Here is a 21,284-nt window from a genome sequence, read left to right as displayed (position 1 = left end):
AGTTTATAAAATGATTAGTGCTCAGAATAGATTGGAGAGGTTTGTTTGGTTTGGTTTGGTTTTTGGTACTGGGTATTGAACTCAGGGATACTCACCACTGAGCCACATCTCCAGCCCTATTTTGTGTTTTATTTAGAGACAGGGTCTCACTGAGTTGCTTAGCATTTCACTGTTGCTGAGGCTGACTCTGAACTCAGGATCATCCTGCCTCAGCCTCCCAAGCCACTGAGATTACAGATTACAGTGCCACTGAACCCGACTGGAGAGTTCTTATATAAAAGAAACAGTAATTGAAAATATTTACAGTTTTTTCCTCAATATTGTTTTCATAATCTTTATTTAAATAATATTTTCATAGTCTTCCTCTGCATTACATAAACCACTAAATATGTTAGATCGCTAAGATCATTTGGTTTTGTCTTAATTCAGTTTTAATTTGTAGTTTTTCTACTGTTTTCAGAAATGGCAAAATTTGTTATATCTGGATTTCACATAGTTGATGTTTTATTGGTTATTATCTCATAGTTAACCATTTTGTTTTTGTTTTTGGTACTGCAAATTGAATCTCATAGTTAACTTTGAAAGCTTATTTACCAACCAGTCCTAATGTGTTTTCTTTCCCTTTTAAGTAATATAGCACCAATCATAATGGTGTGGGAAGTTAAGGAAGGAGAAAATATTAACCATGAAAATAGTAGAAAAATAGGTTTGTAGGACTGATTTGATAGCACATCTCTCTGTCTTCCGGTCTTAGAATTCCCCTTGTTCTTGTTTTCTGTCGTGAAATTATGTATTTAGAGAATTGCAAACAGGTCCATATGGTTGGATCATAAGATACCTGCAGGAGATAAGCCTGGAAAGATCCAGAAAATCAGGGACCTTCTCTGCTCTGCCAAGAAATGTGGGCTTTTATCCCAAATCTGCAGGGAACTTTTGCAAGGCCTAAAGGTGCAAAATTACAAAATACCTTTTAGATAGATCAATCTGGCAACATGGCAGAGAGTAGAATGTGACAGAAAAAAAGAAGACTGGTTAGAAGACATCAGAATAATTAATATGAGGATAATGGAGCCTGAACTAACACAGCATCAGTGCTTTAGGGTGAGAAAGGAATAAGTAGGTTAGAGAAAGACTTAAGAGGTATAAACTGTAGGACATAGTCTCTGGGTGTAGGGAATAAATGAGAGCACAGATATTAATTAGAAAGACTCCTTAGGTGGTTGGATGGAAGGTAGAGTAAGGGACTACAGGAAAAGGAACTATTTAAAGGAAAGCTACTTAGGAAATGTGATGATTGTTAGACATCCAAATAGAATAACAGAAAACTTAGAGAGGAAGCTGAGAAAAAAGCCCATGAAAATTATTGAACAGCCAGAGTAGGAGGAATGCTGGAATGAAAAGCCAGAAGAAGGATGTATTTCAACAAAGAATAATGCCAAGTGCTGCCAAGACTCAAAATGAGGACAGAAAAAAATACACAACGAATTTGGCAGCATGAGCCATCCATAGTAGTTTTTGTATAATGGTGGGGCAGAAGCCAGATTGTAGTGAGTAGAATAACTAAATATAGTACCACTTATTACACAACATTTAATGTTATTTAGAAATGTGTGGCTATGATGGGAAGAAGAGAGCTGTTGATTAGAGGAGAGAATATAGGCTAAAAGGAAGGTTTTTAATTTCAGTAAAAAAATTTTGAATGAGCAGAAAAAGAGATAGAAAATACTGAAAACAGAGAGAAGGAGCATTATTTATGGAGTGAGATAGCTGAAGATACAAAACCAAATGAGTTCTAGAGTAGCAGATAGAAAACAACACTGAATTTCTTTTTAAAATTAAAAGCAGGCTACAGCATTCATAGAAATATGCTGTGAGTGCTTTACATTTAAGGAGATATTTATAAAAATACCAATGCAATGGAGGATTACAGAATACATAAATATATTCTAAAGACATCTTTATGCTTAAACTTCACCTGAAGTTTGTATGCATGAAAGAGAAAGTAAAAATTTTATTTTACTTATTAAAAAGGAGAGAAAATCAATTCTCATGTAGCTTGAGTAAAGAAATTTTTAAAAATCACTTTTTCATACTCTTTCTTAGAGGAAAGTGAAAACTACTTTAAAAACATTAAGGAATCTTATTTTAGAATATTTTTGTTTCATTTGTTTTCATTTGATATTTATACACAATTGAAAAGAATCTTGAGGATTTTTTATGTACAATAGATTCTGGTTATTATGCTTTTAATAACCTTATGAAATAGAATGCTTACCAAATAAGAAGTTTTTGTTCTCCTTAATCTCTTTAATGTTAGTGTTTTAATTGCTAGAGTATAGTCATAGTATCTTGAATAGGATTTTAATTCATCCATAGCTAAATAATTTCCATTCAAAGTCTAGAATTGAGAAGGCAAATATGCTTTGAATACATCTTCCCTGAAATTATAAGCTATATTTTGTAGCACTTGCTCTAGTCACAGCTAAAAGATGTCTTCTGCATAGAATTTTAGTACCTCTCACATCTCAGCAGACCCCTGTCTGCATGGTGCTCTTGGACTGAGCAAGTAGGGCCCTGACAGAAATGAGTACTGTTTGACTAGATCTCATTTAGCCTAGTTATGAAAGATTGGAGAGGGAAGTAAGGTTAGAGAACTTAATGGAAGCATGGGATTGGTAGAAGAAAACAAGCATTATGAGTTGAAGATCTTTTGTAAACATTAATGAAATATTCTTAAAAATGATTATGAATTATAGGAAATGGGAGCGCTCACATTTACACACTTCAGTCTTAAACCCTCTATATCTAGATATTTTAAAATTTATAACTTGTATGTATAAAATCATTTTTATAAATACATGTTTAGAAACCCTAAGCAACCTTTAATAAAACTACACTTATATAAAATATGTATTAAAAAATCTTCCATACTGTAAAAGCAGAACTCTTGCTTAAATTATTATTTCAGGAAAAATACTCTTAATTGTCTTTTTGAGAGAAAAAAATTATAATAAATTGAAGTGAGTCCAGTGTATCTTGTCTCAAACGTTATCATCAAATTATTTTGTATGTGTGTCAGCTTAAACAAGGCTCAGAACTTTCATAAGCCTCATTTCCTAATTTGTAAAATAAGAGTTTTGGAGGAGATGATCTCTAAGCTTCTTTCTTCTTATAAAGTCTGAATCTACTAATTTTACAGATGTTATTTCTAGTGTTCTCATAATTACAATATACAGAGTATTAATCTTCACAGTACATTTAATTTTTCAGTTCATGCCTCTAAGATTTCGTATTAGCTAAAAACCATGCCACCAAATATTTATTTCTATTTATGCAAATAACATCCCACTTTTTCTTTTCTATAGTTAATTTAAAAAGTTAGTAAACTGTGTATTCTACTGGCAGTTTGATAAATATAGTTTATCTTTTTATCCAAGTAATTTCTAAAGAATAATTAATTGAAGACTTCCTTGTAATAAGACTTCCTTGTTGTTTTTTATTTTATTTATTTTTATTTCTGTTTTGTTTTTATTTTCTGTTTAAGAATTAGGAAACTTTGCTATCAAATACCTATATGGAATCTTCATATCTTTATGTGTTTAAGGTTCATCACATGAATTATTAAATACTGAAGACCTTCCTTTTAGTTTCTACTTTTCCCATGTAGTTTTTCCTTTGCAAAGACTCATTCATTTTGACCCCTACTCTGTCTACTTAATTTATCAATTGTTACATATAATATTCTAAAACAGCCATTTGTATTAATGTAAGACCTAGATTGCAGCTTGTGCTCTCTGGTCATCAGGTAAAATTGGAGACATCTTTCTATGTCATTAGTATTTCTCATTCTTAATTTTGATTGATGTAGTTTTTATTTGAAGCTTGTTCTGTATTAATCTTTTTCTGTCACCACCTGTGTTCCAAAACTTGGGTAGTGATTGAACTGTTTTTCTTGTTGTTGTTTTTTAACACTAAAAAGATTAATCCAGTGTAATAAAGAGTTATAATGCTGGTGTGGAATCCCCACAAGAAAAGGAGAAAAATATGAAAAGATTTTTCTACTAACAATTATCAGGGAATCGGATAAGGAAATAGCCAATTTGATTTTTGCTCTATCAACATCCAAGAAATCACTTGACTAAATTCTTTCCAACTTTTTCCACATGCATCTGCCAATTTTTTGAGATAACAGAATTAGGAGTGTGATAAAGTTTGGGGCAGTAAAGGAGTACAAGGTTAGTGATTTTTTTATCAAATGTGCAAAATAGATTATTCTCTGGAGTTTCTGTTTTGTTTGTTTGTTTGTTTTAAGAGAGGAAAGACACATTAGAAATTTGGGGAAGATGATTAATATACTGACCAGTTCTCACAGAATGTCATTTAAATTACTTCATATCCCTCATTAAAAAGTGAATTAGAACTAAAGCCAAATGCTTTTGTGTAATGTTAGGTATCTCTGAACACTGAGAATAAAAATGAAACTAGAGGCTGGGATGTAACTGCTGTCTACAGGGCTGTCTAGATATGTTCTGACATTGAAGGGACCTGTGTCACAGTGTAATTATTTGGCAAGTAGTATTGGCTATTCCAAGGTAACAGAGTTGACTGTTTTTAGGACCAATATTTCCAGCTGCCAACTTACAAGTCATTTTTTTTCAGTGTGTTAACAGTTTTAATTTTTTTAAACTTTTCTACTAATTTTATTTGGATAAGAAATATTTGTGTATGCATAAGGATGGTACAATAGAGTATAAATTGTATTCTTGAATCTTTAGGTGTCTTTATAAGGAAAATGCTATTTTGTTACCTGTTTTAGTAAGCCTTTTTAGCAAAAGCTCTGAATAAACTATTTTGAAATGTTTGTTTTCCTATGCGTAGATTTGATGTTACAGAGTCCCAGATCCTAATTATAATATTCCAGCTCCTCACAGGAACCCTGGGGCCTTGGTTCTGGAACTTCACGGTAACTGCTAGAATATTCATGCTGTCTGATGAACAATGGTGTGATCTCAATAAAGACAGCACCTTTGTCATGCACAGAATAATTAGAAAATTAAAAAATCTTTCTGGTAATATTTTACAAACAGATTATTATAGATCAAATAATTTTAATACACAATAGGGCAATAAAAATCCACCCTATTAATATAACAAAGATTTTGAAAAGTCATATCTGATGATTTGATGCTAACCCCAGTTCACTTTTCCATTTATTTATTATGCCTAATATTACTTTTACTGTATGTAATATTTTTTAAAACAAATACCTTTCCACCATTAGATAGATTTTGGGTTTTGGGGGTTTTATGTTTTTTTGGAATTTCTATTTTGAAAACAGAAGAAAAACAAGCAGAGTTTTTCTTAGACAAGTAAGTTCAGAGAACTCAATGTAGGAAAGATTCTGCTTATTAACTTCTTCAGCATATCCTTTAAGCATTCTGTTTCTTCAGCTTGGATTAACAATGATCTTGGTATTATAAAAAATTTCTGCTAGAAATTATTCTCGTTTCTATTTGTTTTGTTTAATGTTTTCCTCCCTTAGTTGTGCTTTCAAATTAAATATCCTTAGCTCTTCATGTCACTATAGTCACCCTTTTAATACCTTCCTCTTTCAGTTTTTTCTTTTAGCAATACATATTTCCCTAAAGAAGTGTAGTATATCATTTTCCTTTCATATTAGAAATGTAATTTTGACCTTCAGACTTTTAGAAGTTCAAAAACATTTGTTAGGAAATATTTCCTCGGTAAAAAAAATCCAGAAGCCTATGCACTTTAGTGTGAAAGTTTATTTACAACTAAAAACAGAGTGCCTACATTCAATTTGTTTTGCATTTCAGAGAATGTTGAGGAACTGTCCATATGAATATTTGACAGATCATTCCTACAATACAAAACTTCATGAGATTTTCTATATAAGTCCCTTGCTCCTCTAAAAAGAATTACAAGCACTTTAATAGGGATATTTTACATCTTTTGTCAAAATAACCTTGGTATATGAAGAATACTGAGAAATACTGTAGACGTCTAGGAGCAAAACCAAAACCATTTTTAATTGAATTTACAATGTATCTACATATTTATTTATGGGATTCACTCATAGGTAAAATAATTGGACGTAGTTCAGTATGTGTCTTTATCCTCTCTTGACCCTTACTCTGTCTCTAGTACTTTCTCCAAAGACTTGTAGCTCTATGCTCATTAAAATTGCCTGGATTTATAATTTTTTATCATGTTTTATTTTTTGTTGTTATGCTCACCAGTTTTCTTAATAAGATTAAGTCAGAATATTGACTTATTTATTTTTCTCCTATTTATGATAACAAAATACCCTAATTTTTTCTAAATTAATTTAACTTATTAGCATTTAAACTTTCTATTCACTACTTCCTGTTGTATTCTAACATCTTTGGTAAAATTGTGTTAGAATACAGAAGCATCATCCTGAAAGCATCATCTTAGCAATAGCAAATAAAAAAAAAAATTGCCCCTGTTGATAGGCAGGCTAAAAGTTAGGAGTTCCAACATTGCATAAGAACAGCACTCCCAATATCTTTGAAGTTTCTGCCTCTTATTTTCTCTGTAACATTGGAAAAACCTTAATTTTTCTGACTTAATTTCTTCATGTATAAAACTACGATAGTATTTCCTACCTGCTAGGGTAGTTGTGAAGATGAGAAGTGTTAAATATGTAAATATGCTGGTGACTACAGTGCTTGAGATGTAGTCTTTGTTGTTGTTGTTATTGTATTTTTGTTGTTGTTGTTATTGTATTAATTCTAAGACTATGTTAGTAACTCCCAGTAGCTTGCATATTTCTTCTAGAATTGAATATGATACAGATAGAATAAATTCATGATTCCTTGACTCCAAGGTTGTTAATAAATGGAGTGAACTCTACTTTGAGTTCTTGTTTCCAAAAGTGATGAGGATAGGCTGCCCCTTAGCTTAGATCTGCATTCTAATTCTTCTGTTCAATGACTTATTCCAGCTTTAGCCTAATTTTTCTCCATTTTCTCAAGTTATTCAACAGATTTTTGCTTTTTAGTCTTCAAAAAATCTTATGATCTGCCGGACATGGTGGTACACGCACTAAGCAACTCAGTACGACCCTGTTTTTAAATAAAATACAAAATAGAGCTGGGGATGTGGCTTTGTGGTTGAGTGCTCCTGAGTTCAATCCCTAGCACCCCCCCCCCAAAAAAAAAAAAACCCTTATGACCCATAAAGTTATTCAAGTGGTGGGTATTACAGTTTTTAATAATTCAGCTTATTTTAAAAACAGACACTTAGATTTGTCTGTTTTCTCTATAAACATTTGAATTAAAAAGATCTAAGTTACCACTCAGCTGTATGGATAATGTTATTTAATACCTATCAAAGATTGTTGTCATTGCTAGTTTGTCCCTTATCAAGGATAGAAAATAAAATGTTGTAGGGCCATATTGCCCTATTGAATTTCTAGGCTAGTCTTCCTTTCAGTAGTAGTCTTCCTTTCAGTCTACTAACACTTCACCCTACCCATAGTATTTCTAGTAAAGTATGTTATGAATGCCATGCTCTGCTTATTCATAAATTACCTGTAAATTCAGATCCATTTACAAATAAACAAATCTGTAGTTGATAGTAGTCTGAACCTTGAATTCATTTTCAGATGCCATCAAACTAATGAGTTTTTAAGCAGAAGCTCACAAGTCAAATTGTACCAACCAGGGTTTCTTTGACATTGTAAATTTATCCCTACTACATATTTTATGTTAACCAAACTAATAGTTAACCTAAATTATAACACAGTTGTGTTTATTATTTATAGCTTAACAGAAATTCTTTTGTGTATAAATTAACTGCAAGTGTATATTTAAAATGCTTGTGTCACATGTAGAAGACAAATTGATTATTTTCTAATTTTTAGAGGGGGAAGACATTAAAAATTATGCAAAAACATGATTAAGATACTTATCAGCTCTCACAGAATATCATTTAAATACCTTCATCCTTCATTAAATAGTGAATTAGAATTCAAGCCAAGTACATTTGCACATTTGTTAGCTATCTCTCCAAATACTGAGAAAACTAAGACTTGGAAAATAGTCAGGGGCTCATTGTATAGCTCAGTGGTAGAGCACCTGGCTACTCAATCCCCAGAACTGAGAAAAACAGAAATTTTCTTCAGTTTGCTAACGTAGATAGTTTGTAGTTGTTGCACACTATACCCTAAATACCACTTTTAAAGGCTAATTTGTACTTCTGATATGATCGCTGTCTTCAGTGAGATTTCTAAGCCACCTACCTTCCTATGGTGATAAATGCCGCCTGAGATCCTCCCTTCAACTGAAGAGATTAGGTGTTCCTTGTTTAGAAGTTGAAATTACTCTTTCATTTAAGGACAGTTTGTTCTCTCTACATCTTAATCAGCAGATCATTAGAGTGTTGTTTTAAGGAATGATTGATCTTAGAAGTTTGATCTTCAAGGTTATTTTGACCTTGGACTGCCATACTTAACAGCCTCCCCATTAAAATAATGGGAGCGCTCTCAGATCTCACAGCTGGTTTGCTTTTTACCTTTTTTATCCTTGTGATAGCCATCAGAACCAAAACAATGTTCATTTGTGGCTTGTTGTAATTTAAGTATGTTCTGACCAAAATTTTATTACGGGTTGTCCATAACCATTGAAGGAATTCTTTTTGTCCTTTTACAGCTTACTAAGTAGAAGTAGGAAATTATTTAAAGCAATACCAGTCAAGATGTTCAGACATCTACATAGGTAAAGAAAATTATGCTTTCTCCCTCCAAAATTTTATGCTGTAGAAATCTAATGCTGCAAATAAGAGACCTATTTATTTTTAAATCACAGTTGTTTGGGGGTGCACATGCCCCTTATGTCTTTTTTTTTTTTTTTTTTTTTTTTTAATCCTTATGTTTTGAAGAGCTTTTTTTTTCTTTGTTGTAGTGGTGGTCAGTTTCTTTAATTTTTTTTTTTCTTTTTGATTTTCAATAATATCCCAACACTTGGGAATATTATCACCCATGGTTCTCCATTTTTTAAAAATGTTTTTTCACTTGTAGATGGACACAATATCTTTATTTTATTTGTTCATTTTTATGTGGTGCTGAGGATCGAACCCAGTGCCTCACACATGCCAGGCGAGCGCTCTACCACTGAGCCAAAACCCCAGCCTGGTCTCGATTTTTTAAACAGTAAGAATAAAAGGAAGTGAATACAGAAATTCCAAATTCCTACCTATATATATTCGTCTTTCTACATGTCTTTCCCACATGGCCAAAAAGATTAAAATGAACCTGTTCCTAACAAGCAATCCAGTAAACTGAGCCCACACTGAGAGATTTCTTAGTGGACAGATGGCAGAAGGGACTGTCATGTTACTAGTTCTCTTCTAAACAGAATCATTAGGTCTTCTATTTATCATTTCTGCTACCTGTCTCAGCTAACTTCAGTCCTCATCACTGGAGATAGCTTTGCACTGTACTCTTTTTCATTCTTAGTCAAGATTAATGGTACACTTCAGAAGTGATGATAGGCAGTTCTCCTATTCAGAGCAAAGATCTCAGCCTGGAGTTCAGAGGATTACTCTCAATAAGATAAGCAAATAGGAAAAAATATTCCTAACTACCTACTGACTGGTAAGCTTTCCTTGGCCCCCTTTCCTAACATTAAAACATTTTGAACTAAATATAATGACAGTGTCTGAATAATTTATAAAATTCTGTCTCCCAAAATTTGAAACATGCTAGTCCACAAATCTTTCCCTAAGAATCCCAATTTGAGACTTTGTGAAGATCTTTTCTCTTTTATATTCATCCACAGTAGAAAGATTAATTGCAAAAGGTTCCCTCCATTTTTATTTTGTAATTCTATACTTCTGGCCCTTCCCCTTCCAAAAGGCTACTTCATATGTCCAGAAAAAATGTTCTAAGATGTCTGCCCTTCTCCACCCAAGACAGAATCGATCATCTTTGACACCTACCTGCTTAGTCTCCTGAGTCTGCTCCTGAGTGTAATTTCCCTTATTGGCAACATCACTCACCAGGTCAGCTCTACAGATTCTTTTTAGCCTAATTCAGTCCACTTTTTTTTTCAATAAGTGTGTATAACAAGATAACTACATCACTATTTGTTTGCAGCTGAATAAGATTCTATTTAAAAATATTTTTGATCAAATAAAGATAATTTTTTTGGTCTTTGTTGTTCTTGTTGTTTTAGTTTCAAGAGACTGGTTTCAACCCAGCTATCTTTCATGGGCATTAAAGCTTACATATCTTAAGCTCACATTGTAGGTTATCTGCTTTAAGTATTAATTTTAGAAGTGGGGGCTCTATTCTGTGGAAACTGAACCCCCTTGTTGTTGATAACCAACTTTTCTTAGACTGATTATTTTTAGTAACTAAATTATTTTCTCAATTGAAAAACACACTATAAAAAGGTATACAGTGAAAAGTATCCTTCTCATCCTTACCTCTCAGCTGCCTAGTTCCTATACTATCCTCCCTTATAATAGGTAACCACCCTAATAGGTAATGTATCCTCCCAGAAATGTTTTATGCATCTACTGGTAAAAATAAAAGAATATTAATTTTCTCCCTTTTTGACACAAAAAGTAGTCTCATACATTCTGCAACTTTCTTTCACTTAATATATTTGCTATTTTTCCATATGGATATTTAGGGAGCTACTCTTCTCCATTCTTTTTAAGAGCTACAAAATATTCCATTGTATGGAAGTATTATAATTTATATAACCACTCCCGCATTGATTTTTTTTTAAATTGCTACTATAAAATCTGTAGTGAATAACCATGGTTATAAACTAGTATATCTGTAGGATAAATTCTAAACACTAGAAAGCATTTGGATCCAGCAATCTAAGAATGATATCAAGATTATACACAGTGCTAGTCTACCGAAGGAAAGGACACCAGCATATGCTTTGCTTCTCAACTGTTTTGCCCATATTCTGTTTTGTTTTGTTTTGTTTTTCCCCAGACTTTCAGGCTTCTAATTTCTACTGCCCTCTTTTTGCACCAGGTTTATTTCTTCTTGACTATAAGATCATTTTCAGCAATCCTAAAGCCACTTCTTGGCTGCTTTCAGTATCTTCTTTCCAGAAATGTGAAGGTAGTTAACCTAGTGAGAATAAGAATTTGAGAATTGAATGAAAGGGTTTTTTGTTTTGTTTTGTTTTGTTTTTTTACATTCACAACATGGCAAGCATTAAATGAATGTATCTGAAGAACAGTATGTTTTTTTAAGGTCTCAGTGATTTGTTACTTTAGTTAAAGCTCACCATTTTTTTATTTGATACTACAAAGCACTTAAGATTTTATATCATATACCCATGCAATGTAATCCTCTGCTTGATACTCAAAACTTAACACAGGTATACTTTTTTTTTTTTTTTTTTTTGGTGGGAAAGGTTAAACTACAGTTAAATAAATCCAGCTTCAGTAATTTACTGAGTCAGAAATTTCCTTTGGAAAGGAGGGGTTTTTATTGCTCTGTGAAATTTATCAAGTTAAATTAAGACTCTGGATTTTATATGATTTTGCTCATAACAAATTTTGATGCCTCCTTTTCACCTTTCCTCAATATTTTGAGTTTTTTTTTTCTATTGTGCATGATAGAGGAATGCTGCTATGCTTGCAGGTAATTAACATGAAATTGTTTTGAGTAATTATGCTTTTTTGGCTTTTTGTACCTAATCAGAATTGATGTGACTGAAGTGCAAATCTTCATAATAATCATGCATTTGCTGGCAGTGATTGGAGGACCACCTTTTTGGCAATCTATGGTAACTTTGTTCACATTGTATATCCCATGTGATGCATGCTGTCTTTGCTTGTGTTTTCTAATATGGGATAATTCATTAAAGGGTAATGTCTAAAATATTTTTTCTGAAAATGAGAAATCACAGCAAACAGTAGGACACATACTTCTCTTGAGGGCAGGATGAATTTTGCTACTTGGAGTTATATAGGACCTTAGGTGTATTCCAAGGTTTTATTTTTGAAGGCCTGTAAGAATCTGAATTATTATTGTCATCCCATTTTACATATTAGGAAAGACCAGGTAATGTAACAGGTTAACCAGTGAAAAGATTAAGTTGCACATTTTGTTTGGCTGAACTATGTCAGTCCACTAGTTTTTCTGCATGCCATGTGCTTAAAGCCACATTACAAATTTAGGAATGTAAATTAACTCTGCCTCAGAAAAAAAGATAAATACTTATTGAATGAAGTTAGTGATACAGGATTAACAAACCATGACCTTGATTTTCAGGTTGACCAGAAATACAGTCTCTCTACAAACAAATTCTTTACATGAACCTCAGATAGGGAATATAATACCAGGGCAAAGGACACAAACTCTGAAATCAAGCTACCCTTATTTGATCCAGGCTCCACTGCCTACTGTGTGAAATTAATCTATTATGTAACTGTCTATGGCTTAGTTTCTTCCTATGCAAAATGAGGACAATAATAGTACTCCTCTCATAAAGTTATTTTGTGGGTTGAATGAGTTAATATGTGTTCAACACTTAAAATAGTGCCTATCAAATAGGAATCATTCAATGAAAGCTGATGCTGCTCCTACAGTCTATAGTCTGCTGGATTTGGGTCAAAGTAGTTTGTACTCCCTGATCCTCAGTTAATTGCTGGTTACCACTACCCCCTTCAGAGTACAGTGTCATTTATTTGCTATAATCTTACTAAAAATCTTATTAAGCCTAAATGAACATAATTCTTTTTTTTAAATTTGTTTTTAGTTGTAGATGGACACATTACCTTTATTTTTATGTGGTGCTGAGGATCGAGCCCAGTGTCTCACATGTGCAAGGCAAGCACTCTGCCACTGAGCCACAATCCCAGCCCTGAACATAATTCTTAAAAATAAGATTACTTTTAAAATATAAGGGAAAATACATTGAGAAAGATTTTTCCTTACTTAACTCACTTATGCAAGTAAATGAGGGGCTTCAGGAAGTGTAACTGACACATTTCCTTAATTATTAATTGCCAGAAATTGTTTAATGCCTTTGTTGGAAGTTTTCTGTAGATTTAAGACTAAAATGGAATTCCCAGGCCAAGCAATCCAAACAGAATTAATGAGGTTAGTTGTAGCAGGAAAACGGATTCCCAAGCTCCTCTTCTGTTAGCTTCATTAGTGCTTCTGTTAGCATCATTCAACTCAAAGGGAAGGACCTGACTTCTGTAGTGGTATTTGAGGTTGGTGAAATGTTTTGCATTCTTTGAGCAATTCTCAACACAGACTTCCAAATTGACCTCTGACCACTCCTCAGATTGAGTATCTAAAATGCTTGGGACCTGAAGGGTTTCAGATTTTGGATTATTTCGGATTTACCAAATATTTACATAGACTCAAGCAGTTGAGCATCCCTAATCAAAAAAGAAAATCTCAACTGCTTCAAAATCCAAAACTTTTTGAGCATTAAGTTTTAGATATTATGGTTAAGAATTTTCAACCTGTATTACTACTTTTTTCTTTTCTTTTTCTTGGCTTATGAGTTCTTTAGTAAATATACTTTTTGAAATGCATTATGTTAGCTCAGGAACAGTTACTACATGTAGTGTATTTTACGTGCCAAAACAGAGAAAAAGTATTTATTTAGGGTTCAGTTGTGAGATTTTCATCTCTTGAGATTGAGGCAATAAAATTGCTTTCCAAATTCTCATTAAATTAAAGGGCTTTTACTTATATTTAGAAGGCAAATTTATGGTAAAAGCAAACAAAAAAGTACAAATATCTTCATAAAGTTGATTCCAGAAGATCAGCTATTTTGCGAAGGTAAGCAGTTTACATCTACTATATTTGGATTGCCTATTTCTTGCTGCTTTTTTGTCCAAAAAGATGGGGTTTTATTAAAATTTGCTATTTACTTGCTTTTTGTTTGGTTTGGGTTTTGTTTTTTAAAGGAAAGAAGTTGTTTTCATGAACAAAAGTTAGTACTTTGTTTATGCATTGCAAGAAACAAAAAAAAATCATATATTCTGTATATTACTTCCCAAAAGAATATTTCCTTTTGGAAAGTCTTAGAACTATCTTGTACATCTCATCCTTTGAGAAAGAGAGGAAGGGAGAGAAAGAGAGAATCCTTACTTTGGGAAAGAACCACATGCAATCCACTCATGGTTACTTTCACTGATTTTGATTCTCTTAAATGTAGTAGTTGATTAAATATGCAGTAAACCTTTTGGAATTCAGTTTAAGCAACTGGATTCTACTACAAATGAAGGTTCGGGATCATTTGGTAGGACCAAAGACTTGATAATGTGGTATAAATTATTTGTTTGTCATTCTTGTACTAAAAAATTTTAAAAGTACCATTGCACTTAAATAATTCAGACATAGTAATTTTTCTTAAACAATTATGTTAACATTTACTGTATTTGGTGAAACTCACTAACATTAAAATGATTTACAAACAGGCATTACCACATTCTTTGGGAAAAAGTATCTAATTTTAAAATGATGCTTTCTCTATTTTTACTGAAATCTACAAAACCTACAAGAACATTTTATTATAAGGAAACAAGTTTATTAGTTAATAACTGACAATAATCTGCAATAATCCAAATTGTCAAACTAAAACACTTCCATGTCCATTGTAATCTGTTAAAGGTGCTGAAAATTTAAGTTGTTTTTGTTTTTTTGTTTTTGTTTTAATCTCTAAATTTTTTAAAAACAAATTACTGCGGGCTTGGAAGTGAACGCCCTTAATCCCAGCCACTGGGGAGGCTGAGGCAGAAGGATCAAAAGTTCAAAGTCAGTCTCAGCAAAAGTAAGGCGCTAAGTTACTCAATGAGACCCTGTCTCTAAATAAAATTCAAAATAGGGCTGGGGATGTGGCTCAGTGGTTGAGTGCCCCTAAGTTCAATCCCCAGTACCCCCCACCAAATGAATTACATTTAATTCATATTATTTGGGTGTATTATTTTGTGTCATGAGTCCAGAGAATTTTCCCCTGGCTATGGAAAAGACATTATCGTGACATTATAGCCCAAGACAGTTCTTGGTCTTCCCAAGTCTTGAAGATTACCAAAACTTCAAGCTGGACTGAGAATAAGGTGTTTCCAGTACAGCTCTTTGCCTTTTTCTAGAGGAGCTCCACCTTGGCCACCTTTGATGAATGCCAATAAGATGATGACAGAAACAGAGTGGGAAAGACAATGTCCCCACCCTTTGTGACAGGGAGAAAAGATAGAATGTGCCCACCCTCCTTGATCTTGAGTGATGGGTGAAAATGGCAACGTGAAAATATAGTGCATTTTATAAGTGGTTCAATTGGTGTAAGACTAGGGATTCCTCCAACTCCAGCTTTTACTTTTCTTTGCCTTATTTTTTTTTATATATATACCTAACTACCTTTTTCATTTTCAATGTTGGAAGCAAGATTTTTGTCATACACTCCCCAAACAGGAATTCTACATGCATAAGAGAAAAAGAGATCTTAATCTTCATTCAACAAATAAATATTGAACACCTACAATAACCAGTGCTCTACAGAGAATACATAAATCAATTCAAACAAAATCCTACACTCAAGGGCTTATATTTTGGTGTTTATAACTAAAATGTAAAAGAAGTAAATGAGAACCCTAAAAATGTTTATGATATTTTGCTCTTACATCTTAACTTGCTTACTTTGCAATTCAAGATATGTACTAATTTGCCTGGCTTTTTTAAAGTTTGTATTTTTCTTTTTTCTTTCAAAGGGCAACAATTTCCATGATCCTAAAGCAGGTTCACCACTTATAAATGTGGTTAAGATGCTTTATCAGTCTAATTGTGATACAGAAACTATTATAAACAGTTGGCACTTACTCAGATACTCTGGCTATACTGCAGGGATGCTCCTGTAATGAAATAATGCTCTGCTTCTTTTGGAATGTGGTCAAGTGTAGTATTTCCCCATTTGCCAGAGAGATCCTTTGTCTCTATGGGAGGAAAAATGTGGGAGCAGTGCAGAAGAGACTGGGAACTATAAAACTAGCCAGAGTATTGAGTTCCAGCCAGGTGCATCAGATTTAGATTGTAATGTTCCCCCAGTTTTCTGAGAGCAGGAAAAAAAATCCCTTAGAGTTCAAAGCAATCATGGTGTTGGTTTTCTCCTTTATTGGAAACAAGTTTTAAATTTGAGCTGTCAGGGTTGGATATCAGGGAAGGAAGAAGACCACTTAGGAGGCACCCTAAAGTTCTGGACTTGATTTTAGCTAGACCTATTTCATTTTAGAAAATTAAACACTGCTATGGTACAACTTGAAATTTGAATGTTTGATTTCAGTATTTTTTAAGTGCTGTAGTTTTGCAAGAGGTCATAGAGTTGTGCAAATAAAGTGAACTCTTCAGAGTTTTAATAGAGTATCCAAACATTAAAGTTCATTTTTGTCAGTTTTACTGGGGTTTTATATACACAAAAAGAAAAAGAATTGTCCTATTTTTGATTTTGTTTAAAAGTGTAGGCAGATGACATCCCAGAAAATATAAATAGCCTTAATTAAAATATTTTCAGCAAGCCAGGTGCCTGTAATCCCAGCTACTGGGGAGGCTGAAGCAGAAGGATTGAAGTTTAGAGGCTAGCCTCAACAATTTAACAAGGCCCTGTCTTAAAATAAAAGAGTTAATAATGTAGCCCAGCAGTAGAGGACACCTGGGTTAAATCCCCAGTACTGCAAAAAAAAAAAAAAAAAAAAAAAAAAAGGGAAGTTTTTCATTTTAAGAACTCATTGCCTATCAAACCACTGTGGGCTTTTGGAATCTTTTTCCTGTAATCATTTGTTTCTATTACTGAAATTTATCATTTATCTTTTCAATCAATATTGGACAAATTTTGAAACCATGAGAACTAAAGGAGGAATGTAAAAAAAAAAAGAAGAGACTCTTAAATTATTTTAAAAGTTTAGAGTGCAAGTGTCTTTCATTTTAAATGATACATATTGTTCTTGGAAGATTAAATGCATGTTATGGATCTACTCAATCCCCAACCCCCTTACTTTAGGTAAATCAATTCATATTTTCAGTATATAGTACCATAGCAATGTTATTTACTTTTTTATGAAAAGTAAACCTAATATGTTAGAAATTTAGATACATGATTGTAGAGCTGTAACTGTTTGGATTTGCTTGACAAGGGTTTTGGTTGGTTGTTTTGTTTTGTTTTGTTTTTCCTACCTGCCTGTGTCTTAGCAATTTAGAATTGGGAACTCTTCCAAATAGAACCTTCTCTTCCATTCTCTACTTTGTGTATTTTTAATTTAGTGGCAAATATTTCTTTCCTTTTATGCTTCATATATCCTCACTACAATAGAGGTATACCATAGGTTTAAAGGAAGAATTTTTAAAATACACAAAGAAAAAGGCAAGGCACACCCCTTTTATGGGACATTAGCCTAGTTCACTGTTGCCAGATCTCTGGGATGCATTAGGAGAATCATACTTAGCTTATGACACAGATTAATAAAATTGAATCCATTTTTTTTAAAGGTGTCAGAAGTAAGTCAATTTTTTACAGCCTCATCTCTTGAGTCTTGTCATATTGCTTATGATGAAGAGGAGAAGGAAGCTTCCATTAAGTATTAATTAAACTGGAGGGAATGAAGAATATTTGGGAATATAAATCAAATATTCATACTATTTTTTAAATTTTAGTTTGTATATATTTTAATTGTTCTTTCTCTCTACCTATTAAAGATTCCAGTGCTGAATATTCAAATGAAAATTTTTCCTGCGCTTTGTACTGTAGCAGGGACCATATTTTCCTGTACAAATTACTTCCGTGTAATCTTCACAGGTGGTGTTGGCAAAAATGGATCAACAATAGCAGTGAGTATATCTTTCTGTTGATTTCCAAACTAGGACTTGGTTTTGTGGTCAATTTGTTTTTCATTTGAAGTATATAAAATCATTTGTTAATTTAGTGTTTCTACTTAGCCTTAAGGAAAAGTGTCCAAAACTTCTCAGTTTTATATATACATACATACATTTAAATGCCTATATGCATGTTCTTGTGCATGCACAAACACACACATATTTTTAGAAAGTATGATCTGCTTTGTAAATAATAAGCCTAACCCATTCTTGCTGCTGCTTTTCATTAGCTCTTCCAATGTTCAGTTTATAGATATTGTTGGCTGTCAGGCACCATGGGGTTATAGAAAGTTTGAGATGATCCGTTTTATGATAGATCCATGTGGTATCTGATGAACATTGAATAGTACCCTTACCACTTCTCTTCACTCTGTACAGGGAACAAGTGTCCTTTCTCCTTTTCTCCATATTGGATCAGTGATTGCATTAGCTGTAATGATCTACAAGAAATCAGCAGTTCAGCTTTTTGAGAAGCATCCCTGTCTTTATATACTAACATTTGGTTTTGTATCAGCTAAAATCACAAATAAGCTTGTGGTAAGCACCTCAACTCTTACTTGTTTTGTTTTTAACTTTCATCTTATGTTGGTTTTATGGTCCTTGTTTTTATTTTATAGCTTCCTAAACAGACTAGGGTTTACAATTGAAATCATTATGGAAGCTATTTTTAGTCTTTCGTAAAGCTGCAATTTGAGATTACCAGAAGTTCTTAGAACCCCTAGAACTTTTCACCATTTTATGCACTGTTATAATTTGGTTGTTCAGTTTATCTGCACTCTGTAGTATATTGTCTTCAATCTGGACACTCAAATTAAGGCTCTTTGGAGAAAGCATTTGCAAGCTTAGTTTGACATGATGTGTCCCTTTCCTTCTCAAACATCAGATTATTGAGTTTTTAGTGTTGGAAACTCAACAACTATTGCTGAATAATTCTTGAAACTCTGTGTGAATACAACACTGATTTACCACGTTACTCCCAGTTGCTTTAATATGAAAATGCCTACATCATTAATTTTATTCTATTCATAGGTTGCACACATGACGAAAAGTGAAATGCATTTGCATGATACAGCTTTCATAGGTCCAGCACTTTTGTTTCTGGACCAGTATTTTAACAGCTTTATTGATGAGTATATTGTACTTTGGATTGCCTTGGTAGGTATTCTGCTATCTTATTTCATGATTTGGTACTCCTTGTTTGTTTGTTTGTTTTTAATGAGCCAGTCCTAATTTATAGAATCATAGAATTATGAATGAGAATGCCAGAAATCCAAAAAACATATATATAAGGCAGTGTGGAAGTTCCTTGTGACTTTGTATTTGAGTTTTTTGTTTGTTTGTTTTGCATGATTTTTATTAGTTCTTCCTACATTAGGACTCATAAATTCCAAATTTCTGACTATGTAAATCAGAAATTCAAACTATACCCTGTAGGCCCTCAACCTATTTACCCAAGCCACAGCCATTCCTTTCTGTATTGTCTGTGCCTGCTTTCATGCTATAGTGGCAGAGTGGAAGAGTTTGGACAAAAGACAAAATTTAAAATATTTACTGTCTCTCTAAGAGTTTATTGATCTTTAGTAGAAAGGAAAAAGCATGGAGAAATTGAGTTACAAAATTATGTAGAATTGATGGTGAATTTGAAGAGAGAAGAAAGATGCCACTCCTTTCCTTTGGGGAAATGTAGAGATTACTTAAGCAGGTGCTGAGAATCTAACAGTCCCTTTTCTTTCCAGGTCTTGTCTTTCTTTGATTTGATCCGCTACTGTGTCAGTGTTTGCAATCAGATTGCATCTCACCTGCACATACATGTCTTCAGAATCAAGGTCTCTACAGCTCATTCTAATCATCATTAATTAGTTGGTGTTATATAGGAAACTCATGTTTTCTGCAGGAAAGAATCTGAACATATTAAGAAGAATGGGGGTGAATAAGAACAAATATAATTTATAATCAATGTTATGTAACTTTTATTCTTTGTTACTGGTAACACTCCCTAACTATCCTGTGTGAGAATGGGAATTTCAAGTCCCATCCTGTAAATTGTACATGTCATCATACAGGGTTTGGCCCAAGAAAGCATGCAGGAAAAAATGTCATGTGTTTGTAATTATCCTGGATTCAGAATAATATTGTCATGGGGAGCAGGTCCCCAGTGAAGGAGATTTCTAATGTAGAATATTTACAGGCCAAAAGATGGTTGTTTTATAATTTTAACAAATTATCATCTTTTAGTAACACCCTTGTTTATGTCTTCTCGAGCTTTCTTTACTAAAGAGCTCAGCTTGTGACACAGATACATCCCACTAGCTTGTGAGGTGAAATGAGTGATAAAGACCTGGAATTTGGGTTGAAAGGTTTCCTATCTTCACATTGTTGAGGATGTAATTTTTTTATTGCTCAAGAAATGGTATCTCTTGTGGGCTTGGGAAATCCTATTAGCATGCAGAATAATGTGGTAACTTTGTCGATCCATTTTATTTTTTTAAATAAATAAATGATCTAAAAGCCAGCTTTTTCTCAAGTTTTATTCAATGGGGAGATAAACTAAGTTTAATATCATTTTTTAAAATTTAAGGAAAATTTATTCCTGTTCTTTAATAAATAAGGAAATTTGGTCAGCTGTGTTGTCATACTGTGTCCCGTGACCGACCTATCTTATAGAAACTATTTAACTTATAAAAGATGAACAGTGTTCATCTTCCCTCTTGATAAGTTCGTTGTGTTATAGTTGTTCCCGTACCTTGTGATTATGGGACATTTGGGAATCTTGAGTCCTTTCCCCTACATTTTCAGTAATTGCCTGGGTCTCTCTAAGGGGTCATTTTGCACTCTTCTTTTCTGGCACACTCGTTTTCCGTGTTTATACTACAATTTGAAATAGGAACTAAGTGTCCTTGTGAACCAGATCTATTTTCATTTGTATAGATGTTCAGGTGCTTGAATGAAAAGAGAGACAGCAGAAACATTTTAGGGTTAAAATAAACTATCTTATTATTGACTTTTATTTATACCTTGTTCCATAATCCAGAATAAGCAGTAGCTGCACTGCCTTCCCTGGCAGCCAGAACTGCACTTTGTTGCACTCTTCATGAGTCCATCAGTCCAGTGTAGATCTGGATTAGCAAGATGAGTTAAACCTTGAATTTCTTTCCTAACCCACTTGAATCTAATGTATGAAATATGATATGTCAAGAGCTTTATAATGTTTTGAACAAACAATAATAAAAAAAAAAGAAATGGTAGAGAGATGGAAAAGATATGTGAATCATGGGGGAAAAAAAAAGAATTTCTTTCCTAAACCGTAATAGGAAATGAAATCTCTTTATTACCTTTGTTAGTAACTTCTCCAACATCTGGGATAGAGAAACACATATAGGAACAT

General features: G+C 33.1%; 1 protein-coding gene across 3 annotated transcripts in view; it reads left to right on the top strand.

Annotated features, from left to right (window-relative positions):
- The window catches only part of Cept1 (choline/ethanolamine phosphotransferase 1), a 36,769-nt gene extending 16,358 nt beyond the window's left edge, over positions 1–20,411 (top strand). Inside the window, exons 5-9 of one of the 3 annotated variants that reach the window (XM_076863060.1) lie at positions 11,720–11,804; positions 17,723–17,854; positions 18,278–18,436; positions 18,929–19,054; positions 19,636–20,411. In XM_076863060.1, coding sequence (XP_076719175.1) covers positions 11,720–11,804; positions 17,723–17,854; positions 18,278–18,436; positions 18,929–19,054; positions 19,636–19,755 — 622 coding nt within the window. In that variant the 3' untranslated portion in view covers positions 19,756–20,411. Of the gene's footprint in view, positions 1–4,878; positions 4,964–11,719; positions 11,805–17,722; positions 17,855–18,277; positions 18,437–18,928; positions 19,055–19,635 lie in introns of all 3 variants that reach the window. The other 2 variants (XM_076863061.1, XM_076863062.1) reach the window with 2 other exon arrangements.
- The last annotated feature ends 873 nt before the right edge of the window (positions 20,412–21,284 follow it).

This window comes from Callospermophilus lateralis, chromosome 7, assembly GCF_048772815.1.
Source record: "Callospermophilus lateralis isolate mCalLat2 chromosome 7, mCalLat2.hap1, whole genome shotgun sequence".
NCBI lineage: Eukaryota > Metazoa > Chordata > Mammalia > Rodentia > Sciuridae > Callospermophilus > Callospermophilus lateralis.
The sequence above is the reverse complement of the archived record's forward strand: the minus strand, read 5'-3'. Positions and strand labels throughout refer to the sequence as shown.